General features: G+C 48.8%; 1 protein-coding gene across 2 annotated transcripts; it reads left to right on the top strand.

Moving 5' to 3' along the window:
• The first annotated feature begins 2,642 nt into the window (after positions 1-2,642).
• LYRM9 (LYR motif containing 9) lies at positions 2,643-17,883 on the top strand. 2 transcript variants are annotated; one of them, XM_043903148.1, is made up of 4 exons: positions 2,643-2,708; positions 12,927-13,069; positions 14,740-14,832; positions 15,709-17,883. In XM_043903148.1, the coding sequence occupies exons 2-4, from the start codon at positions 12,944-12,946 to the stop codon at positions 15,724-15,726; spliced, it is 237 nt and encodes a 78-aa protein (XP_043759083.1). In that variant the 5' UTR covers positions 2,643-2,708; positions 12,927-12,943; the 3' UTR covers positions 15,727-17,883. The 2 variants fall into 2 exon arrangements, with proteins under 2 accessions (XP_043759083.1, XP_043759082.1); XM_043903147.1 differs by lacking the exon at positions 2,643-2,708 and adding an exon at positions 11,961-12,091.
• The last annotated feature ends 1,318 nt before the right edge of the window (positions 17,884-19,201 follow it).

Genomic DNA, 19,201 nt, shown 5'->3' with positions numbered 1-19,201 from the left:
GGAGAAGATCTGTTCATAAGGGTTTCCATTTTCACCCTGGTGTCCTCTTTTGGCACATTCACCAGTCACCCCAGGCCCCTCACCCTGTGTTCTGGCAGGATTTGAGACATGCAAATTGCAACTGGTAAATAGCAACTTTGCATATTTTGAATAGAAGAGAACCACGTAGCACTACTCTTTCTGTTCACAGGGAAATCTGAGATAATGGGGAATGAGAACAAGGGCAGACCAAAGGTCCTGAGTGTTTTCTTCAAAGTGTTTATTATGCTTATTAAATCTATTGTACAGTGATGAATGAATTTGAATTATTTACATGGTCAGCTTTTGAGACAATAACCTGATTTAATCAGAGGATGCAAATGTATCATGTCTCTTTGAAATCTAAAGAGTTTTAAACTAGAAGAAGCATCAAGACTTGTTAACTTCTCCCACAGATATTGTTACAAACCTGCAGTTGTCAGGTTAAATGACATATTGTTAGAAGTCAAGAGAATTGAATGATGTATTTCTTACGAAAGTCGATAAATGCCCCTGGGAGAACATGTCCTCTGGACCGCCAACTCTTAGGTAACCAAGTTCTTAAGTAAAGACTTTCAATTCTGTTTGTCTCTAAATATCACTCACGCAGTGTCTGACATGAGGGTGTTCATCTGCTAAAATGTCAGTATAGAGGATGATGACATAGTAAGAATGGTTGGATTTTCATTAGATTGTGTGCCTGGTGTCATTTTAGTGACTGTTTGGACTGTAAGAATTCTTCAGTTTTACCACTGAAGTTGTAAGAACCTAAAGGTTGCTGTCACGTTAAAAGTATTATAATCCAATTAGTTCAAAATCTAGGTTTCCATCACAATTTGGAAAACACTGGACATTATTATCCAAGCCTACTCTACTTTGGATTATTATTATTTTTTTCCTGGATGCTTATAAGGAAATTTTTGTGAAAGGTTAAAATTGTTTGTAAAGACAGAAGAGGCACCAATGATTCTGAAGGTGGAGTCTTTCTGAGGTAAAGTGAACAGCTTGCATCTTGAATATTTTATAAGATCTAGGTATTAGAACAATGTTTGTGATGCAAGAACACAGCGATCTAGGAACAAAAGGGAGATAGGGCCAAAGAACAGACTGTAATGTTTCATCAAAATGTTAGGCAATCTTGAGACTGAAAACAGGAATGGATGGATGGTAATACTGCAGATTGTTCCTAATAAGAGCTTTAAAAGCTTCATGATGTATCAACTGGATCCACACTGATGTGCCCTTGTTTATGTAAATAAATGACTGATTTATGAGGGTACAATTGTATCTTTCAGATATATTTGGTCCTAGTCTACATATTGAAAATAAGTTGAAGGATTGAGGTCATTGCCTGAATATTTCAGGGGAGCAACCCCCACCTGCTTTGGAGGGAGGCTAGTATATTAGGTGAAGAGGAATAAAAAAGAAAGAAAAGAAAGGAGGGAAGGAGGAAGGGAGGGAAAAAAGGAAGGGAGGGAGGAAGGAAAGAGACTCTAAAGGTAATTAGGAAAAAAGATAAAACTTTAAAACAGCACTTCCGTTAAGAAATATCTCCTACTTTTCTCATCCTAAAAGAAGAAAAAGAGATTCCCAGGTGCCATCAGGGAGCAATGTTTCCCTTCAAAAATAAACTAAAGAACGAAGGAGAAAGAAAAAGAAAAAAAGTTAAAATAAAAAGTTGTCTTGTTAAATCAGCTACACATGGAGTCTGTCTGTGTAAGGAAATCAGCCTTTTCATTACAAATAGGTTTAAAAAGCCCTAGAGAACGGAGATGTGAACAGAAGCAATATTACCCACTAACAACCTAACTCCCTTTTCGGCATCAGCTGAGAGAAGATCAGCAGCATCATTGAACAGCGGGTTTGTCTTAAGATAAAGACTCATCTTTATTTCTTTCAGGATATAAAACTTGTATTTAAATCAATTCAGAGAAGCACTTTAGCTCTAAACATTAGAGAGCAGGGAGAGCCTATTTAATAAAACAGCATTATTTCATTTTCAAAGAAAGATACTGGCAGTCGCTATGAGTTTAAATTCTGTATTCTTTTCCTCAATTATAATTATAGATGGGTCTGAAAGGAAGCATGACTATTACTGTCATATTTATTCTTTTGACAGGTGTTATGGGACTGTAATTTGATGAAATGACTCAATACGCAGCTTCCCATCCAAATATAATTCCGTCATCAACACCAGTGGCTTAGGAAAAGTTCGCCTGCAAGCCTTTTCACAGATCTTGAACACTCTTCATATTTTAGTAGCAATTCATATTCAGGAAAATGGGGGGAGCCCTGTCTCTGAGGTGGCAAAAGCCAAAAGGAACAGTGGGTGTTTCAAGAAGGCTGTTGCTCAGTCAACTGTCCAACTCTTTGAGACCCCATGGACGGTAGCCCGCCAGGCTCCTCTGTCCATGGGCTCTCCTAGGCAAGAATCCTGGAGTGGGTTGCTATTTCCTTCTCCGAGAAGAAGGCTGTTAGTTGGACAGCTTTCTTTTTTCAAGAGGGTGGCTCGGATCAGGGGAAAGGGCACGCAATACAGCTCCCTCATTAACAGACGCCAAGTCCCACGCGCGCCCGGAAGAGGGCGCTCCGCAAACAGTCGCCTGGCGGGGGCGGTGCTTCAGCGGCCGGGGGGCGCAGGCGCACTCGTGGCCGCCGCGTCCGAGGCGAATGTTCCCCGGCGGAGGCGGGTGAGCGGCTCTGCGCAGGCCGAGGGCGGGAGTGTGGGCGGTCGCGCGGGGATCCGAGCCACCTGGGGCGGCAGGGATGGACTGCAGTTAGGAGGCCTCGGGGTGTACTCGACCTGGCGCGGCCTGTGGAAGACTCAGCGCCGCTCTCTCGACCCTCTGGCCTCCAGAGACCCGTGTCCTCCGGAGTGCGGCTCCATGGACACGCCGCAGGCCTCGCGGGGCTGGCTGAGGGCCAGGGGTCGGGGGAGAAGGCCCAGGACTTCGGGGAGGGCGCTTGGGGGCGCCACGAGGAGCCCAGGGGTCTGCGGGCGCCAGGCCTGCTGTGAAATGTACCTGTCGGGCCTCGGTTTGTCAATTTTTTAAAAGCAGTCTTGGCCCTGCGCGGCCCGAGTGCTCGCAGCACCCTGTGAGCGCGCTTACCTCGAGTCACCTTCATCTACTCTACTGCCTAACAGATCGAGTCCATGGCCGGAACTCCTGAGCCCTTGGGAGTTAACCTTTCCTTTTGTTTTTACACGGCATGCAGTTCACCCCGTTAAAGTGAACATCTCAGTGTCTTTTTAGTTTAGTCACAGGGCTCAGGCCGCTCTCTCTGCCTTCACCCAGCCACACTCTCCTTGTCCCTCAGATTTAATGTCCCTTTCTCAAGAAACCTTCTCTGACCCTTGACTGGGTGAGGGACCCCGTGTGCCAGTCCTCGGGACGTGAATTCCACTTCGTGGTGTGTGTGTGTGTGTGCGTGCTCAGTCGTGTCCCTCTCTTTGCGACCTCATGGACTGTAACCCACCAGGCAGCTCTGTCCATGCAATTTTCCAGGCAAGAGTACTGGAGTGGGTTGCCATTTCCTTCTCCAGGGGGCTCTTCCCAACGCCGAGATCTCACCCACATTTCTTGAGTCTCCAGCATTGGCAGGGGGATTCTTGACCCCTGCACCACCTGGGCATGCCCAGTCGCTTCATTCAGTATGTCCAGTTCTTTGTGACCCTATGGACTGTATCCTGCAGGCTCCTCTGTCCATGGGATTCTCCAGGCAAGAATACTGGAGTGGGTTGCCATGCCGTCCTCCAGGGTATCTACCCAATCCAGGGATCGAACCTGGATGTCCTGCATTACAGGTAGATTCTTGACTGTCTGAGCCACTGGGGAAGCCTGCACCATCTGTAGTATTTAGCTAATACTGGGTGTTTTTTTTTTTTTTTTTTAATCCTCTGTTAATGTGTAAATTTCTTGGGGTGAAGGGTCACCTTGATTGTTTCTGTAACTCCAGCATCTAGCACTTTATCGGTGCTTGATGACTGTTTCAGCACACACACTGTGCTCAGGACACAGCCATGAACAAAATTAACTCCCTGCTCTTGTGGAGCTTACACTCCAGAGGGGATGAATACAAAGAGAAGAATGCTGTGGAGCAGAGAAGGCGGGACTGCAGTGTGGTCAGAGAAGGTCTCAGGTGAGACCTGGATACACAGGCGGGTGAGCCACGTGGGTGCCCTGAAGAGTGGTTAGGTATGTGAAGGCCAGCAAGGAGGCCAGAAGGCGGAGGAGCAGGAGAGGAAAACGGTAAACTAGGAGCCCTTGGAGACAAGCCCTGGTGTGTGTAGAAAGAGCTTGAGTTAAGAAGAGAGAAGCCCAGCTATGGCTCTCACCAGGTTCTTCTGTGTGACCTTGAGCCTCCGTTTAAGTAGCCCCTTTGAAATACCCAGCCCAGTATCTGACATCTGGTAGCTGTGCCAGTTTCCTTCTTTGACCCTCGGATAGACTGTGGTGGCCTGTGCGGGTAAAGCCATTGGCACAAAGCAGTCTGATATCACTAGATTCAGCTCAGGTTGCTGGTGGCTCTGCTCTGCAACCAGTGTGTTTACCTTTTGGATGATGTTTCTGGTTTGCTTTTGGGGGATGACCTCACCAGGTTGACCTCTAACACATGAAGGCCCAGGGTGGTTTGGGCCTCCAAATGTGATGTTCGAGATCCTTTGAGACAGCACATGTAATAGAGCTGAGGATTCAGAGCCCGAGGACCCGAGTTTGAGGCCCAGCTCTGCCACCTGCTGGCTTCATGTCTTCAGGACAGTCCCCTCCTCCTGCCTTTAGTTCCTCTCTGGTAAGTGAGACTCCATTAGTACACATTTATTGAGATTTTGTTATGTTCCCGGGCACTGTTGACTATGGAGGGGTGACTAATACAGTAGAGTCTCTGTCCCCCAGAAGCTCACAGACATCTAGGATCACAGGTAGCTGGGTAGAGTAGGAAAGGCTAAGATGTCCAAGTATACAATGGTGCCAGCCCCTGGCCTAGGCACTGTACTGATGTGAGTTTGTGTGATCTTTGCAAATCCCCCAGTGATGTACATAATCCGTTGTCCAGTTTATAGAGGAGGAGGCAGAAGATCAGAGAAGGTGAGTTTCATGAGAGAAGATGGAAACAGACTTCATCCAACCAGACTTGAATAAAGAACATTCCACAGAGGCTGGTGAAGGGTGTGTTTTTTGTAGGATGTGTCCGTGGGTGGCACTGTGGGGGCCAGACTGGAAGGAGTCTGATTAGGAGGAACTGTTCCAAAGCTGGAAACAGAGGTAGTGTCTACGGAGGCTGCAAGGCTCAAGGGTGGAACATGGGATTGGAGCCTTGACCATGTGAAGAGAGACTGGAGGAGCAAGGGTTGTTCCATTTCTAACTTAAGAGAATGTGCATGCAAGCTGGAGCCCTGCAATTGGGAGCAGAACCATTCTGTTCCTGTATTGCGACTTTCCTCATCCCGAAGAATAATTGCATATTTAAACAATGGGTTGTTCAGGCTTAATTTAGCTTGTATCTGTGCTCAGTGGGGCATAATTTCTGATTATTTTCTGTAGTTCCATTCTTTCTTTTTTAATGTATGGCTTTTTCCCCAATTTATTTTTAGGTGTCTTTTTGTCAGGGCACAGGTTAGGGAAAGAGACAGTGGGGTTAAACGGGGCCGAAGCCCTATTTTTCAGCATCTCTGATGGTGATGCCGTGCGGCTCCCAGGAAATTCCCTTTGTGACTTTATTTTCATTCTTTTTCTTTATTCTGTCTCATTCTCCTGTATTCTGTCATCCTCTTTTGAAGAGTCCATAAACTCTTCAGAGTTTCCTAGGAGCTTTTTTGTTTTGTTTTGGTATCTCTGGTTACTCCTTTGGTTGTGTAAGTGACATTAGTCTTGGGACTTGTGTTTTCGTCTGTATGCAGGGGGAAGCCATAGATGAGGGTCTTGGGCTTCTGAAAAGCATGGAACAAGGGTTTATGGAGAAGGTCGAGAAACAGGAACTGGACATAGTATAGTCAAGTGCTTCCATGGATGCTGGGACCTGGTCTTGACGAGCCCTGGGGAGAGTTCTCAGTTGGGGTCCTTAGCCCTGATCTGGACAACATTTGTGAGTGTCTTAGATATGGACATAGGTGGTGTTAGGAGCAGGTAAGGGCATGGACTTTGGAATAAAATAGGCCTAGGTTTGATTCCTCACCTGACCATGTACTAGCTATATGGCCTCTAGCAAGTTGCTTATGTCTAGAGTTGCTGTTTCCCTGTCTATAAAATGGGGCTAATGATACCCAGTCCATAAGGCCGTTCTGAGGATACATGAGAGAACACATGTAAAGCTCTCAGCACCCCCCTGGCACACGCTAGTCACTCCCTGAATGGTAGGTGGTAAGACACGCCGTCAGCTGTGCAGAGGCTTGGGTGGGAGAGCCAGGGAACCTGCCAGGTGTCCACCTCTGTGCTCTGAGGGCTGAGTCCAGAGTCACACATGGGCTAGAGGCTCCGAACGGGTGCCTTGCAGGGGTGGCTGCAGAGCTTCTTGAAGTTACTGTCTCTTTGTACCCCATTTGTGACTCGTATGTGATTGCTTCTTTGCTTTTGTTGTGGTGAATTGAATTGAATAACAGACAGGATCTGGTACCCCAGAGATTGTGGCAGATTGTGACTCTGGACTGAATTAATAAAATATAAGATTGGGAAACAGACTTAAGCATAGTTCATGGGGAAAAAGTTCCTTTGAGTCAAATGCCAGGGCCATATGAGGGCTGGAGCAGAGAAGGCAGTCTGGGCTGCATTCCTTGGATTCCCAGGTAGAGGAGCTGGGAATTGCCCCCATGAGCTCCAGTGCCCATGGACCTGGTCAGAACACAAACTGTGGTTTTTCCCTCTGGAGTATGTTTAAGAGTGTGCACTGGGAAGACCCAGAGGAATCGGGTGGAGAGGGAGGGGGGAGGGGGGATCGGGATGGGGAATACGTGTAAATCTATTGCTGATTCATGTCAATGTATGACAAAACCCACTGAAAAAAATAAATTAATTAATTTAAAAAAAAAAAAAAGTGAGATGGATAATGAGGGGGTGTGTCCAGAGAGAGGAGGGTGGGTGAGATGGGGGTTACAGCACTTTTAGCTTGCTTATCTCAGAAACGATAAGGCTGGGGGTCTGGGATAACTGACCTTGAATACTGACAGTCTGGACTTGGCAGTAGGTTAGGGAGACTTTAGCTCCAAAAGGCAGAGCTCAGAACAGTGAGTAAAATTTTCCAGAGCAGATCTCAGCTCTGAAGTGAAAGGACTTCAGTGCACTGCTGAGAGGGAAGGAGTTGAGGGAGAAAAACTGGGTGACTCCCCGCCAGTAAGAAGAGATTTTTTGACAGCCCGTGTGCGGAGGTCGCGTTCAGGGCTCTGGCATCCTGGTTTTGAAGGGTGACCTACTTTGCACTATTTCTATTCATTCAAGTTGACACCTTTTCCCATGAGCCTGCTACTTCGGGTGTTTTTGTAAGTTTCTAATTCATTAAAGGCTGTAGGATGAGTAACCAGAACTCACTTCTGATTTGGGAAAAAGCTAAATAAATTTCACCTGACCTGTGGTTTGATTTAAAAGGAAAAAACGTCTATTTTTTTCTTCCTTTCTGATGTATAGAGAGCTTACTGAGTCGATGAAACCCACAAATCTCTCTTGATCTCACTTTGCACCAAAGGCTTCCTTTAGCAGGCCATTCCTATTGTGGACATGTGTGCTCAGTTGTGTCCAACTCTTGGCAACCTCATGGACTGTGGCCCACCAGGCTCCTCTTATCCATGGAATTTTTCAGACCAGAAGACTGGAGTGGGTTGCTCTTTTGCCGTCGAGGGGATCTTCCCAGCCCAGGGATTGAACCCGCATCTCTTGTGTCTCCTGCATTGGCAGGCAGGTTCTTTCAGATAGAAGCGTGAAAAGGACATCTTGACTTACTCTCTTTTCTTTTACTGCTCCTCCAGGGTCAGAGCAGGGCCTGGGAGAGGGAGGTCATATTCCGTGAGCCACTGTCATAAACCAGGCACATGTGTCTCTTATTTAATCCTCACATCAGCCTTACCATGGTTTGGGGCCCACATGCTTCACAGTTCTACTCAGTCAGTACTCGGGGGCAGACAAGTGGCCTGACAGTTGTAGGGGAGAGGGAGGATTCACTCTAGACACCCCTCTGTTGAGTAGCCACTGCATGCCAGGCACGGTGGGAGGGACAGAGAGGGTAGAGCTGGGAAGAGCGGAAAGTGTGTGGGGATTTGGTTGCAGATGGGGTAGAGATAAGGGGTTGATTGGGGAACATCTTCAACACCCCACTCCACCACAAATACACACATACTCGAGACCCTTGGGTTTGTTCTGTGGATGCCATGTAAAGATATCAAGCAGTGGGCTCAAAGATGAGAGTTTTGTTTTCAGAGGCTCAGTCTGGCTGAGCATAGGGAGAGATTGAAGAGGCAACGGTTGAGAAGGATGTTGGGTTAATCCAGGCCTAAGGAGTCCTTGGAAAAGGAAAGGCCTCCTTTCGTCCGAGAACTTAGGGATGTTGGGGCGCTGGAGCTGGAGCCAGAGCCCACAACCCAGCTCCGCTGCTCACTGGTTGTGTGTTTATGGGCATGTCAGCCCACTGTTCAGCCTCAGTTTCCACATCTGCAAAGTGGGGATGATAATGCTTTTCATCAGGGGGTAGTTGTAAAATAACCTGCCCCATGCTTAGCGTCTTGGTTGGGTCTCAGGTGAAGATGGATTTTGTGGTGGAGGGGAGTTGAGGATACTCTGGTCTGAGGGCCTCTCTAGACTCAGTGAAGTAGGCGGCGTCGGTGGCCTGCGAGAGTTCCTGCGGATGAGCTGGAAGCTGGAAGAAGCCTGGAGTATCTGGGTGGAAAAGTAGGGTGTTTCTGCCAGAGGTGATGCCCAGAAGTACCCAGGCATGGAGGATCGTGCGGACGGCAGCGGTCCTCACTTTATAGTGGGCAGGCGCACAGGACCATCTCTTACCTTTGGATCGAGAAGGCAGCGAGGAGGCTTGAGCTGCTGTTTTCTCAAGCTTGGGGAGTGCTTGGATTTTGAGGTTCTTCAGTCAGCAAGCACTGATGGAGGAGTCCACTGGGTGCCCAGGGCTGGCCTGGGCAGAGGCGCCGAGGTGGCGGGCCTGACACAGTCCTTGCCCTTGTGGGGTTTGGCTGGGCAGGGAGATGGACAAGAAAGCAGAAGGTTATTCCGTGGGCAAACAGATAAGGAAGTGAGTCTCATTCCATGTGGGGGTAAGAGGGGTAGGAGGAATTAACCAAAAGGAAATTATTGAAAGAGTGTTAGAAGCTCTGAGAATCAAGGGAAAAGCTGGAGAACTGGGCAAGGATCTAGACATTTCTGGAAGGTCAGGCAACAGGATCTTCCAGAAAAGTTCAAAGCAGGAAGAGGCTGATTCAGACCCACGTAGCAGTGCATGAACTCTCTTCCGGCTCTTTGTGACGCTCCTCAGGACCCTGTTTCCAGGGGTGGCAGATGCTCACGTGGTTCATGCCCGGGGGCTGTGCTCATGTGTGCTGGGTCGCTCAGCTCTGTCCAGCTCTTTGTGACCGGCTGTCTGCAGGGTGCCAAGAGAGCTCACGTTTGCCTGGACTCAGCGAGTCGTGGGTGATGTGTTGAGGGGTGGTGGGAAGGGGCCAGATCAAGAGCGGGTCTGGGAGGAAGGCAGTATGCAATTTATTCTATAGACCAGTGCTTTTTCAAAGTTCAGTACCACCTTCATGACTCTTGGCATATCCAGATTCTCACTTTCTTGATATATTTTTAAAAATCACTTTTCTGCCCGTTCAGTTTTTAAACTGTTTTGAGCTGTGATACCCATAAGATTATGGAACTTTTTTCTTATTACACGTGAAAAATAAATATCAAAGTATGACAATAAAAGGATGTTGGTCCATATACTGCTTAAAATATTTTCATCTTTGTCCCATGTTTTGGGAAAAGTTGTCATGAGTGATGGGGCTGGAGTGGACATCAGGGGCTTTGCATGACTTGCTGTGATGTGTGTTTGGAAAGATTCACCCTGGCTGTTGATTGCAGAATAAATTGGCAGACAGTAGATTGTTGGGAACTCTCGCAAGTGTCTGCCTGAGCTGTGATATGAGTCTGAGCCAAGCCTATGCAGCAGAAATAGGAGGGGACAGATTTGAGGGGGTGTCCAGAGGTAGAATTTGTTAGGATTTAGAGACCAGTGGTGGGCTTCCCTGGTGGCTCAGTAGTAAAGAATCTTCCTGCAATGCAGGAGACCTGGGTTCCATCCCTAGGTCAAGAAGATCCCCTGGAGAAGGGAATGGCTACCCACTTCAGTATTCCTGCCTGGAGAATTCCATACACAGGAGCCTGACTGGCTATAGTCCATGGGGTCACAAAGAGTTGGACATGACTGAGGGACTAATGTGCACGCACACACACAGACCAGTGGTGTGAGGATTGAAGAGAAGGTGGGCTGTCTCTGTGATGGCTTTGGGAAGACAGAGGTGTCTCCGATGAGGCAGGGAGCCAAGGTAGAGGCTAAGGTCAAATTCAAAGAGCAGGATATGAGAAGTAAGCGTTCCTAGCCACAGGGTTTGACTACAGGTTTGGCAATGGTGATATGAAGTTCCTTGCGCCTTAAATAATAGCAAACCCATGCTTTAAATTAAATTAAAGCATTTTAAACTCTTCTGAGTGGACCCACACAGGCATTCTCTGCTCGTTATTATGAGAATGACTAAGTATTATAATTGAGCTGAAAATAATCTCCCGCCCATACTTGCTGGGTTGGTTTCTAAGTATTGAGTTTTTAAACAAAGTTGCATTCTCTCCAAGTGTTAATTTTAAAGACTGCAGATGGTAACCATCTGTTACACGACTAGCATTTTACAATGTTTGATTAGCACTTTATATAGATTGGGGAAGCCTGTCCAGGGAGTCTGCCCTGCCCATCAGGTTGGGGATTTCGATGATATGTCTTCTGTGGGTGGCCCTTGAAAGCCTTTGCCCCACCATATGTGGTTGCCCTCTCTGCTGCGCTGAAGTGTGGCTAGTTGGCCTGGCAGGTTGCGCCCTGCCCTGTTTGCAGTCTTCCTTAGAGCTGGAGCCGTCGGAGCTCACTGGGGACGCAGAATGTGGGAGGGCTGGATTTCTCCATCAGTCAGGACTCTCTTGGTTGCAAGTGACAAAACAACAAACCCAAATCTAGGGGTGGGACTACCTTCAGGTACATGGTGTTTGGGCTCAGGTGACTTCTTCACACCTGGTGTCACTCAGGGTCTCAGCTCTGCCCTCTGCCCTGTCGCTTCAGTCTCAGGCTTCTAGAGGAGGCAAGATGGCTTCTTTGAGGGTGAAGTCCTCTCAGCCTCAAGTCTAGAGTGGAGCACCCCTGCAGAGGCAGTGAGATCTGCTCTGGTTGGACCAGCTTGTCACGTGCCCATCTGTGAGCCAATCCCAGCGACCATGTAGATGAAGGGCTCTGAATGGTCAGGCCTGGAGTGGAGCCCCGCCCAGACCTTGGGGGCGGAGACCTGGAAGGGTGGAGCCCCAGTGGCTCATCCCCGGATGTTACCAAGTGGGACGATGGGTGATGGGGGTCAGCGGCCATGAGCCCACCCAGTGTGAGAGAGAGAGGCTAAAATACAAGGAGCAGTTGGCAAATTTAGCTGTGGAGACGGACAGACATTGTTACCAGGAAGATAATATGCTGGAAATGGAATGAAAGAGCCTCTGAAACTAGCTCCTTAGTAAGTTTCCTCTCATAGTTTAGCTCTTCTTTACTTTCCTCTCCTAGTTTAGCTCCTTAGTAAGTTTCCTCTCCTAGTTTAAGACAGATTAAATTTCCTATCCTGGTTCTTTATTTTTTAGAGGGGGTGCAGGTTGTCTGTCTTTTTTATATGTTACTTTTAAACCAAGGCCAACTACTTAATCTTGGTCTTTTAGCTCCTGCATTTGGAACACAGTGAGCGTCTCTCTAAGAGGGGAAATCTGTGCAGAGAAGATAACAGATTCTTTTCAATCCAGTTCAACAAACAGGGCACGAAGTGAAGTGTTGGGGCCTGGGCCAGGCTCTGGAGCCCTGGCAGCAGGTGAGTCCCCAGCAGTGTGGGAAGTGCTATAACAGCTTCAGAAACAGGGCACTGCAGCCCCCTCACGCAACCAAGCAGCTGACAGTCATAAAGGGCTTCCTGGAGGAAGCAACACTGAGCTGGCCCTGGAAGGACAAGCACGGTGCCTAAGGGGGAGGAGATGGGGAAGGGAGCTCCAGGCTAAGGGGGCCGTGTGTGCATAGGCATAAGAGGTTACCTACTTGATGGCTCAGGGGATCTGGGAGAAGATCCTTGCCTCTGACAGTGGAGTGAGCCCAGCACATTGGTTCCAGAGCTCATCCTGGCGTCAGTGTGGCGGCGGCTGGGGAATGACAGGCTTCAGGCAGGGACACCAGGCAAGATGCTGTGGTCGCAGTCCAGGCAGGATCCTGTGCGCATCTCGTTAAATTGCAGGCCTGGTTGTTTTCAGGTGAGATTGGGTTTCTCATTAGCTGCTGGTGATGTCAGTGCTGCCCGTCTAGGACCACACTTTGATTAGCGAGGCTCAGACCTCCGGGCATCTCCACTCTCCGCTTCATCCTCCTGAAGTCAGCTGGTTTCTCCGTGATTGTGATGCAGGGTCTTCTTGCTTGTCAGTCTCCAGAAGAAAGACCACAGGATGCGGCCGTGCCTCCCACCTTTGTCCTTGCGGGTCTGCTCGGGGCTGAGCCTCCTGCAGGGCTGATGCCCAGCCTGAGCTCAGGGGCTCGGTTCCATGGGGATCTGGCCTCCATCCACACTGGATCAGATACGCCTGCTTCGCAGAGTGCTGGAAACTGGCGGCCAGGGCAAAGTATTGGCTGGATGCCTAGAAGTGATGCTCTGTGTTTTCCAGGGACTGAGGTCTGGCGGATGGCCCCACTACCGGGAGCAGAGCTCGTCCAGACGCCACTGCAGCTCTACCGATACCTGCTGCGCTGTTGCCGGCAGCTGCCAACCGAGGGCATCCAGGAGCATTATAAGCATGCCGTCAGGCAGGTGGGAGCAGGGTACGCTGGGCTTGGGGTGGGGGTGGGGCTTCCTGTGGTGGGGCCGTCACAGGGTTGGGGGCCAGTGGCAGTGGGCAGGGCTGGTCTTTCAGGTGGTGATGGTGTCGGGTGGTGGCATTTGAGTAAGAGCTACCGGAAAGCAGTGCTGGCCAGCCCAGCTCCTCTCTAGTTTCTGTTTAGGAAACAGAATGCATCATCTGGGCACACCAACTCTGTGCCAAGGCTTGAATAAGACAGCTGAATGGATAATTAAAATTGAGTGTGAGACATAACATCATTTTGACAGGCATTTCTGCCAATAATGCACAACCTGAATTTAATCATGAGGAAACATTAGGTAACCCAGACTAAGTGACCATCTACCACTTAATGGCCTGTGCACACCAAACACGTCAATGTCATGAAACACAAAGGCAGACGGCTACTCTGATTTAAAGGGGACTAAAGAGACGTGACAACTAAGTGTCAGGAGTGATCCCAGATTGGATCCTGGACCAGAAAAAACGATGATAAAGATTACTGGGAAATTCATGAAGTTGAAATATGAACTGTAGATTAGATAATAGTATTATGTCAGTGTTTCTCATTTTGATTACTGTGGTCAAGTACGAGAATGCCTGTGTTTACACATCTGAAGTATTCAAGGATGAAGGGCATGATACCTGCAACATTTAAATGCTTTCTCAGATTTTTATACAAACCCGTTTAGAGAATGATAAAGCAAATGTGGCAAAATATTAACAGTTGGTGTTTCCAGTAGAGAATTCTTTCATATTATTCTTACAGCTTTTCTGTAGATTAGAAATTATTTCCAAATAAAAAGTTAAAAACTAAAATGTATACAAATATGATGTTGAAAGTAAAAAAAAAAGGCAGCAACAGAGAGCTGTGGAAATATGGAGAAGGAGCAATTAACTGTCTGAGGGAATCAGAGAGGACTTCCTAGAGGTGAGCATTTGAGTTGCTCCTGAAGATAAGTAGGAGGACGTGGGATTGAGAGTGGCAGGTCAGAGGAAGTAACCAGTTCTTTTGAAGGGCCACGAGTGCAACACCAGTGGACCTGAGTCTCATGTTGCTACTCAAAGGGGAACATCTGGCCAAGGCAAACAGCAGACCCACACTGCGCCACTTTGGGCCTGGCTGGATTTTCCAAAGCCCCCCTCCCCATTCCCCTTCCTTCCCTGCCTGACTTTCCAACAGGGACCAAGAGAAACTCTGTTCTTCCCCAGGGAGAAGGCATGCAGCAAGCTCAGCCTGCTGACAGTAGGCTTCCTGGGAGCAGCAGAGAGATGGAAGCGTCCTTAGGCCCCTGCTGCCTGATAACCTTTGGACCTAGCTTGATTCGGGGGTAACTCGGGGCCAGTCTTCCCTTTCACGGCTGCCCTGCTGGTAGGAGCACAGGCTGTGTAGTCAGACAGTCCAGGATTCAGATGCTGCTGCCATTGCCTAGTGGCGAGTTAGAGTTTTGGAGCCTGTTTGCTCACTTCAGGGCAGGTTTGTCGTAACTGTGTGTGAAAAAAAACAAAACAAAACTGTGTGGAAGAGTAAGAGCAATGCCAAGTACCCCATGCCCACCACATGCCTGGCCCTTGACTGGAGCTCTGAAGCGGCCAGTCCTGATTTTTGCCAAGTCATTGTGTCTTATACTTAAACCCCCAGAGTTTCCGGGTTCATTCGGATGAGGACAACCCTGAGAGGATCCAGCAGATTATTAAGAGAGCCATTGAAGATGCCGACTGGATCCTGAACAAAGTAAGCCCTTGGCTCCTGTTTCCACCTGCAAGTTGGGAGTTGAGGGCTATAATCTCTGTGACCACTAGGGGTCGCCCCAGCCCCACAGTTGAGACTGATGAGTGTTTTCCCCTGCCCCTGACCAGCAGCTCCCCTCCTCCAGAAGACTAAAGGGGATGGCAGATTTCCTTCCGGTTGCAGTTTCTGCAAAGGGGTGCACATCCTCAGTCCCTAAAGGCAAACAGTGCTGAATAAGCTAAGATGGGGCTACAGGAAGACGGAAGAGTCTTCCAGGCAACAACAGTGCCAAAACCGACAGCAGCCTTGTGACGGCTCAGAGAGGAAAGCTGGCTGGGTGAGGCCGTGTTACTGAGGAAACATTCAAGTATCTGTTTTGGTGGCGGCAGGAAGGGAGTCAGAATATAGACAGGCTTGCTGGTCCTCACACTTTGGTATTAGAACAGCCTGAGAGCTGGAGCACACCCCACTTTCCTGTCCTTCTGAATCAGATCCTCCAGGTGTGGGGTCTAGGATTTGTTTTTCAAACTCAGGGATAAGACCAGATGGTTTCTGACTGTTGTTTTCTAGAACCTGAGATTCTTTTTTCCCCTCCGAATAAGACTCAGCTTGAAGTGAAGGCTGGACCGACCACAGTTTTCAGTTCGAGTGTTCCCAGTGTCGTTCTTGTCCTCTCTCCCCAACTCCATCAGCTTCCTTTTCCATGGGTACCAACTAGAGACTTGACTGTCTGGTGCCTGCTGACAAGGTGCTACTGCCTCTAGGAAGCCCCTGCAGGAGGCGACTGAGGCCTAGTGACCACAGTTATCAGGATTTCCCGGGTCCTCCCTTCCCTTCCGGTTTCCCTCACCCACTCCTAATGATCGCTCTGTCTTACAGTATAAAAAACAAAACTGAGACTCCAGGGTGTAAAGAGTGCAGCTGACTTGGCGACGCTGACATGGAGAGCCCTCGCTTCGCCCGGCCCTAGCAGCAGTAGCAGCCATGCTGGGATATCCATTGGCCTGGTTGGCTGGGAGCAGGAAATCAGCAATAGGAGAAGCTTGTTATTTGCTCAGACTGCGCTTCTTGCCACATTGGTGTCCCCAGCGTCCTTCACATTTGCTTTTCCAGCTGGTGATGAGGTGAGCTTTGGGGAGAAGGTGTTTTCTCACTTTGCTCTGAAAGTGATTCATTTACTCTGGACGTCATCCTTTGAGAGGCAGAGTTGGTATCCCCTCACACAACAGCCTGTGCAGAGGACAGGGCATGGGCTTTACAATCAGGCTGATCTAGATTTGAAGCTCAGCTCGGTGGCTTTTCGAGGGTATTGGCTTCAAGTCCAGTTCTTCCTTCATTAGGATTAGATAAGATGAAATCAAAGAGCCTGACACAGGACATGGTATGTGGTGGCCAGTAAATGTCCTTCTGAGGAAGCCGGCCTCTGACGCCCTCGTGGTGCTCACGCATCTCTCTGGCTCCCGCAACATCAGCTTTTAGTTCTCTGTGGGCTTGTCCTGTCCCTGCTTGTCACCCCAGGCCCTGAGCCCTCACAGTTGCACTGTGCCCAGCGGTCTGCCCAGCAGCTGCTCTTCTGACACCGATCCTCCCAGCCCAGAGAGACAGAAGCCCTGGTCTTTGTCTTCGTGGGATCTGTCGTGTCTCAGAGTGTCGAAACGAAAAACGCCCGGGCATCTGCAGTAGACGCCGATGTGTTCAGGCTGCAGTGAACCCGTGATCTGTGTGACCAGCTCTTGCCTACTTTGGCTCCATCTTAGAAGGAGAGGGAGGAGGAGCAAGCAAGCAGTCGTGAGGGTCGTCGTGAGCCTGAAGTCTGTGGAGAAGGCAGACCTGGGTCACGTCCCAACTCCACACAGAGTGCTTTCGGGTAACTTACCTCGCCTCCTTCAGTCCCAGTTTCCCCATCTATCCAGGCAGTAATGACCGTACCTACCTCACGGGGCCGCAATGAGCAGTCATAAGCCCTAATGTATGCCAAGTGCTTCACCCAGGACCCGGCCTGGGGAGCCAGGGAGAAGGGAGCTCCTTTTCAAGAGATTGAGCCCCCTTTCAAGGTCACAAAATGACTAAGTTGGGTCTGTGAATGTACCAAACCCTCTAGATTTAAGAGGGGAAGGACAGCAGTAGGGGCAGAGGGAAAGGAGGGTGAGAGGGAGGCAGGGGGGAGGGCGAGCAGGGAACATCAGGGTGACCGGCTGGAGTGGGCGGAGCAGCCAGAAGATGCAAAGAGAGACCACACCAGTGGTGAGTGTCCCCCGAGGACTCCCAGCCAGAGGATGAGCTTGCAATCACGTGACTTACAGTAACTCAGATACACCCATGTGCGCTCAGCTGATCAGCAGATCATGAAGTAAATACATCAGCTCTCTGGTGTATGTTCCCTACTGTGTGCTGTCATGTTCGATGTTGAGGGTTAGAGGCAGGCAGACAGAAAGCTGCCAGGCGGGATCATTCTTTCATGTTTTAATTCATTAATTGAAATGTATGGTCCTAGATAAAGATAAAATTTCAGAACTTGCATGAAGGTTGAGGCATCTCTCTTCCAGGTGGGATCTGCTCCAGTGGGAAACCTGCTGTCAGAAGAGGGGACCACGGGCGGGCCGCCTTTGCTAACTTGGGGTGAGGGAGTGGCAGGGGCTGCCTGGCAGACGGACAGTTTCACCAAAGGCTTGGAATAGCACCACTTGCTCAGGAAGTCCCACGCTCTTCTGTGTGGTTGAGACACTGGACTAAAGAGACGGTTTTGCAGCCATCTCTTTATGTAATTGTCTCCTTTCTGAGAGTGAACCCCTTGAGGGCAGGGGCCATATGCTGGTCAGTGCAAAATCTGGGCCAGCTGTGTGCCTGCTGCCCAAGTGGTGAACTTTAAGCATTTGTTGAATGGAAGAATGATAATCCAGGCAAACTGATATGCCTCTTTTGTTGGAGTGTTTATTGCTTTCTAATAATGGGGGATGCTGGGAGGTGGTGATTATTTCTTGGCCAACCACTGGTATGTGTGTATGTGTGTGTGTTCTTATCACTGATGCTCAAATAAAGTCTTAATACTATTATGGAAGTAGTTTTCACTTCGAGAATCTCCTGAAAGGATTTTAGGGATTCCTTGGATTGTACATGGAGTCCATGGACTGCACTTGAAGATCACTGTCTCTGTGTGTAATCTGAATAAACCAGAATACTAAGAGGATTTTTACCTCCTTTCTTGATACCATGGCTTTGTTACTTTGCCTAAGATTGTATTCATTTTTTTTTTTTAAAGAACCAGTGTCATCTGATTGCTTTGCATTCAACATTTAACATGAAGAAAATCTTGAAAGACATGATGTGAGGGGAAGCAAAAAACACCTTCGTAGAAGAAGTCATGCTTAAGCTCAGTCTTCATAGAGGAAAGAATGTTTTTTTCAGGTGAATAAGAGAGGCAAGAAGAGCATGCCAGATAGGAGGAGACATATGAGCAAGGACATATGGCACGAATAGGTTAGGGTGCTGAGGAGGGTGAGGAATCTAATTGGAAGGGACAAGGGTACCAGATAACAGCATGAACAGGGCAGGAGGGAGGTCAGCAGCGGGGGTAAGAAAACCCACATTGGGAATGGGAGCAGGTGAGACTGGTGATTCAAGAGGCCTGCTTTGGTCCAGGGGCTGAAATGAACAGGCATAGCAGTCTCAGGCTCAGCCAACCTCAAGGTTATGAGCCCTAGTCAGTTTCAGAGGTCTAATGAAGCTTCTCTTGTGCATTCATTGCTCAAAGCTGAACGAGAACAGCGTACCTCCCCAGATGTCAATGAGAAAGGATCCACTCTCTCCACAGATGCTGTGTCTCCATGGTATTGACAGCCATTGGTAGCAGTTAGGAGGTAGAAAGAGAGATTCTGATGGTTTGGAGAAACCTGATCTTGATGGCACTAGTGGTGAAGACCCTGCCTGCCAGTGCAGGAGACATAAGAGATGAGGGTTCTATCCCTAGGTTGGGAAGATCTCCTGGAGGAGGGCATGGCAACCCACTCCAGTATTCTTGCCTGGAGAGTCCCAATGGACAGGGAAGCCTGGTGGGCTACAGTCTATGGGGTTGCCGAGAGTTGGACACAACTGAAACAACTGAGCACGACCTTGAATGAAGCTAAGTGCCTTCTCAAGAGCATGCCCCTCCTTTGGGGCCCACTGCTATCCCTGTAGACCCCTGGACTCAGACTGGGTGTTTATGGAATTAAAGGCTTTGCTACTCTATCAGTGAGTTCCAGAGGCAAAGATCATGACTTCAATGCATGCAACAAACGTCTGTGAAGCCGCTACACTGTGCAAGGCATTGTGCTAGGTGTTGGTGAAAGTGAAAGTCACTCAGTTGTCCCACTCTTAGCAACCCATGGACTCT

This window comes from Cervus elaphus, chromosome 5 (genome assembly GCF_910594005.1).
Source record: "Cervus elaphus chromosome 5, mCerEla1.1, whole genome shotgun sequence".
Classification (NCBI taxonomy): domain Eukaryota; kingdom Metazoa; phylum Chordata; class Mammalia; order Artiodactyla; family Cervidae; genus Cervus; species Cervus elaphus.
The sequence above is the reverse complement of the archived record's forward strand: the minus strand, read 5'-3'. Positions and strand labels throughout refer to the sequence as shown.

Excerpts from the sequence above, each read along its gene's own strand:
- LYRM9 (XM_043903148.1), top strand. The coding sequence starts at position 12,944 with ATGGCCCCACTACCGGGAGCAGAGCTCGTCCAGACGCCACTGCAGCTC. Across the intron at positions 13,070-14,739 it reads ATAAGCATGCCGTCAGGCAG|AGTTTCCGGGTTCATTCGGA; the intron begins GTGGGAGCAGGG and ends TTAAACCCCCAG.